Below are 3,089 nucleotides of genomic sequence, written 5' to 3'. Positions count from 1 at the left end.
GAGGCGATCTGGCCAAGGTTGCTTCACTGCGAAGCCTACCCGAGCTGGGCCTCGGGCGAGTCGAGGGTGTGCTCGTTGTTTGAGGAGGCCCTCGGGCGAGGCGTGAATCCGCCTGGGTCTACTGTTCCTACCCGAGGCTGGGCTCGAGTGAGGCGAGATCGCGTCCCTTGAGCGGACGGAGCCTTGACCTGAATTGTGCCCATCAGGCTCTGCAGCTTGTGCTGATGATGATTACCAGCCGAGTTTAAGAGTGTTGGGAGTACCCCTAATTATGGTCCCCGACAAATTTAGACAAAACTAATTAAGTTCATATATTTATATATGTAATATATTTGTATATTATTTTAAATCATAGGTGAGGGATAGTTATATACTACATTCATGTTATAACGAAGCAAGTAGAAGAGTGTGCTATAAGTTGTACACGGAAAAATAGCATGTAAACCTATAAAATCAATTTTTATCTCTTACTCCATGAATTTGAGATAGACTTATATGATAACTTTGGAAAGTGGTGGAATGTCACATTTAAAAAATAGCATATTCCAATAGTAAGATTCAAAGTCCTTAAAATAAAAGAAAACAAACGGGGCTTATTGGAAATTCTAGTGTTTATCTTAGTATATCAAAAGCGCTTGATGTTTTTAGTATCAAATTAGCGAAGACAGATGGAGCCTTGATGGTTTCTATCAATAGGATCTCCTCCGTAGCTTCCTTTGGTCTAACAGAACCATCCTTTCCTCTTTGAAACTACCCATTAACCCATTTTTCGTAGCCAAAAACCTAACTCCTTTCATGCAACTTGATTACAGTTAGGATCGACCTCAAGAAATGGAAAATTGTTGCTTGAGTAGGGCTAAAATTTTGTTCACAATGAGCAAAATCGGTTCTCACATGTCCATACAAGGCATCACACACTCACTGCATTATCTTAACCCAAAATAAATCAATCGTTCACATAAACTAAATCAATTCCACAAGGGCGACAATAAATACATCAAGTAAACTGTAGTCATTGCACCAGAAGAAAGTAAAAAAGCAAGAGCAGATTTATCTTAATAGAACACAAGTGCAGACTGTACACCACCCAGTAAAATGTAATTTCCACGTCCAAGATCACAAAACGAGAAATCCACAGCTGACCTGCAATCACTCAGTCTTTCTTCTTGTTGGCCGGGGAGCAGAACCTCTCAAACAGCATGGCGAAGAACCCGGCGAAATCGAGCCGCTTCTTTGGGTCGTCTTTCTCCACATCCCTGTTTGTTTCTTCAGGCTTGTCTCCTTCAGCCAAAGTTTCAGGAGCAGCAGCAGCAGCAGTCTCAACTGGAATTTCAGTTTCAGTTTCAGGTGCTGTCTGCTGCAAAGCTGCGGCGACAGCCTGAATCTCCTGTACGGCCTGCTCCAACACATTAGGTTCTGCAGTCTTGTCAGCAGAGGTACCCTCCTCCTCCTCGACGCTCTGCGCTGCCTCGCCTTCTACGGCCTTCTCTTCAGACTCAGGTTCTTTATCTTTGGATCCTGTTGAAGGTAAGGATGAGGCAAATGTTTAACGATCAGGCCGCGGATGAACAGAATCCACCTATGCAATCCCCAGAAACAATGCATGTTTAATTTACCATGTCTCCGCAGGTGGAGAGCGTCAGCAAGGCTCTTCACCTCGTCCTTGACCTTTTCCACCGCTTCTGGGTGGCTCTTCTTCACCTTGTCCATCACTGCACTTACCTTCTCCATCATTTCTGGGTGGCTCTTTACCTTGTCCATCACTGCACTGAAAGCATCCATGTCCTTGCTTCCCTGTTCTTCGCTTCCCTGCTCTACAATATCGACATGGATGCTTAATTTGGTTTCAAGAGAGAGAGAGAAGGAAAACAGGGGAGGGCTAATTTAGATAGGCATACATAAGGTTCGGTCCAATAGCATCTTACAAGTCAAGAAGACAGGAACGGACAAGAACAGAAGCAAGTGGGGGATGGGTGCAGTTGAATCCAATAGCATCATCACAAGAAATACTGGTAGGATTGTGCTAATAAGGATTATAAATTACGGTGACCTAGATCCATTAGCTAATCACACTTTCTCCACCTTCCCTTTATTACTGTATGCTTTCAACACGCCCCGATTAGTGCAGAATTACGGGCGGGGATTATCCGCTGACTGACCGATTAGACGGGAAAGGATTATTGTCGACTACAGAGAAGACGCCAAATCCCCATATATATATATATACAGAAACATGTAGAGAAAACGATGAAAGAAGCACCGAAAAGCTCGCAAGAGCAAAGCCTGCGATCCTATTCCTAGGTATTGGCTGAATCAAGACTTACAGAGTGAAGAAGAAGAGATCCTTACAAGCTCAAACAAACCACAGATTCGAAGGCCAGCAACAAGTGGGGAAAGTTTAACCGGCGAAAACAGAGAAGAGAAGTGTGCAGCTGCAGCCTCTAGGGCTGTGGACTAACCGAGCCCCTTGTCATGGACTAATGACAAACTGGAGCACCATGCATAATAATACTACATGGTAGGGCGACAGTGCAGCAGAGTGACAGCGAAATGGACGCAAGCAAACTGCAGGCATTCATGGTGGTTGGTCGACGATCGTGCCTTGCACGGCGCAGCAGCCTGTGTCATACAGAGTGTCACCTGCTCCGGCCAGCTGGGTCAATCAAAAGCTGCTTTATTTATTCTCAGACAGCGTTCTAATTTTATTCCCTACACTCCCATTGGTCCTGGAGGATATATAGGAAACAACACAGTTGGATTCTTTGTTGCTCTGGCTGGACAAATGGAGTTGAATCATGCGATGGGATTTGGTTTGTCCGGTACGCATGTATTAATGTCGAGTAATAACGATCTGGCACACGCAGGCCCACTAAGAGGACAAAGGAACATGGTGCTTGAAGCTGTAACTGTCTGTCCAATTTTTTTTTTCAGATAATTGATGTATTCATCTCAATTCTCACAATGATTTCTGATAGGATAGTCTTTGCTTCATCCTTGTTTTTTAGCATTAGGAATGGTTCATGACCAAAAAAAAATCTGAAAAACTGGTACACCTTTAATCAGACAATCACACATGCCCAACATCCTAA

The 3,089-nt window shown here is 44.0% G+C and overlaps 1 protein-coding gene across 4 annotated transcripts; it reads right to left on the bottom strand.

Annotated features, from left to right (window-relative positions):
• Window positions 1-897: 897 nt before the first annotated feature.
• On the bottom strand, window positions 898-2,647 carry LOC100037738 (GR2b protein). Of its 4 annotated transcripts, none has more exons than XM_008657185.4 (3): window positions 2,325-2,647; window positions 1,617-1,814; window positions 898-1,518 (listed from the first exon to the last, which is right to left on the bottom strand). In XM_008657185.4, exons 2-3 carry the CDS (start codon window positions 1,780-1,782, stop codon window positions 1,154-1,156), a joined length of 531 nt encoding a protein of 176 aa, XP_008655407.1. In that variant the 5' UTR covers window positions 1,783-1,814; window positions 2,325-2,647; the 3' UTR covers window positions 898-1,153. The 4 variants fall into 4 exon arrangements, with proteins under 4 accessions (XP_008655407.1, XP_008655410.1, XP_008655409.1 ...); XM_008657188.4 differs by having other exon boundaries at window positions 1,617-1,809; window positions 2,350-2,608; XM_008657187.3 differs by having other exon boundaries at window positions 1,617-1,809; window positions 2,325-2,588.
• Window positions 2,648-3,089: the final 442 nt, after the last annotated feature.

This window comes from Zea mays, chromosome 8 (genome assembly GCF_902167145.1).
Source record: "Zea mays cultivar B73 chromosome 8, Zm-B73-REFERENCE-NAM-5.0, whole genome shotgun sequence".
Classification (NCBI taxonomy): Eukaryota; Viridiplantae; Streptophyta; class Magnoliopsida; order Poales; family Poaceae; genus Zea; species Zea mays.
The sequence above is the reverse complement of the archived record's forward strand: the minus strand, read 5'-3'. Positions and strand labels throughout refer to the sequence as shown.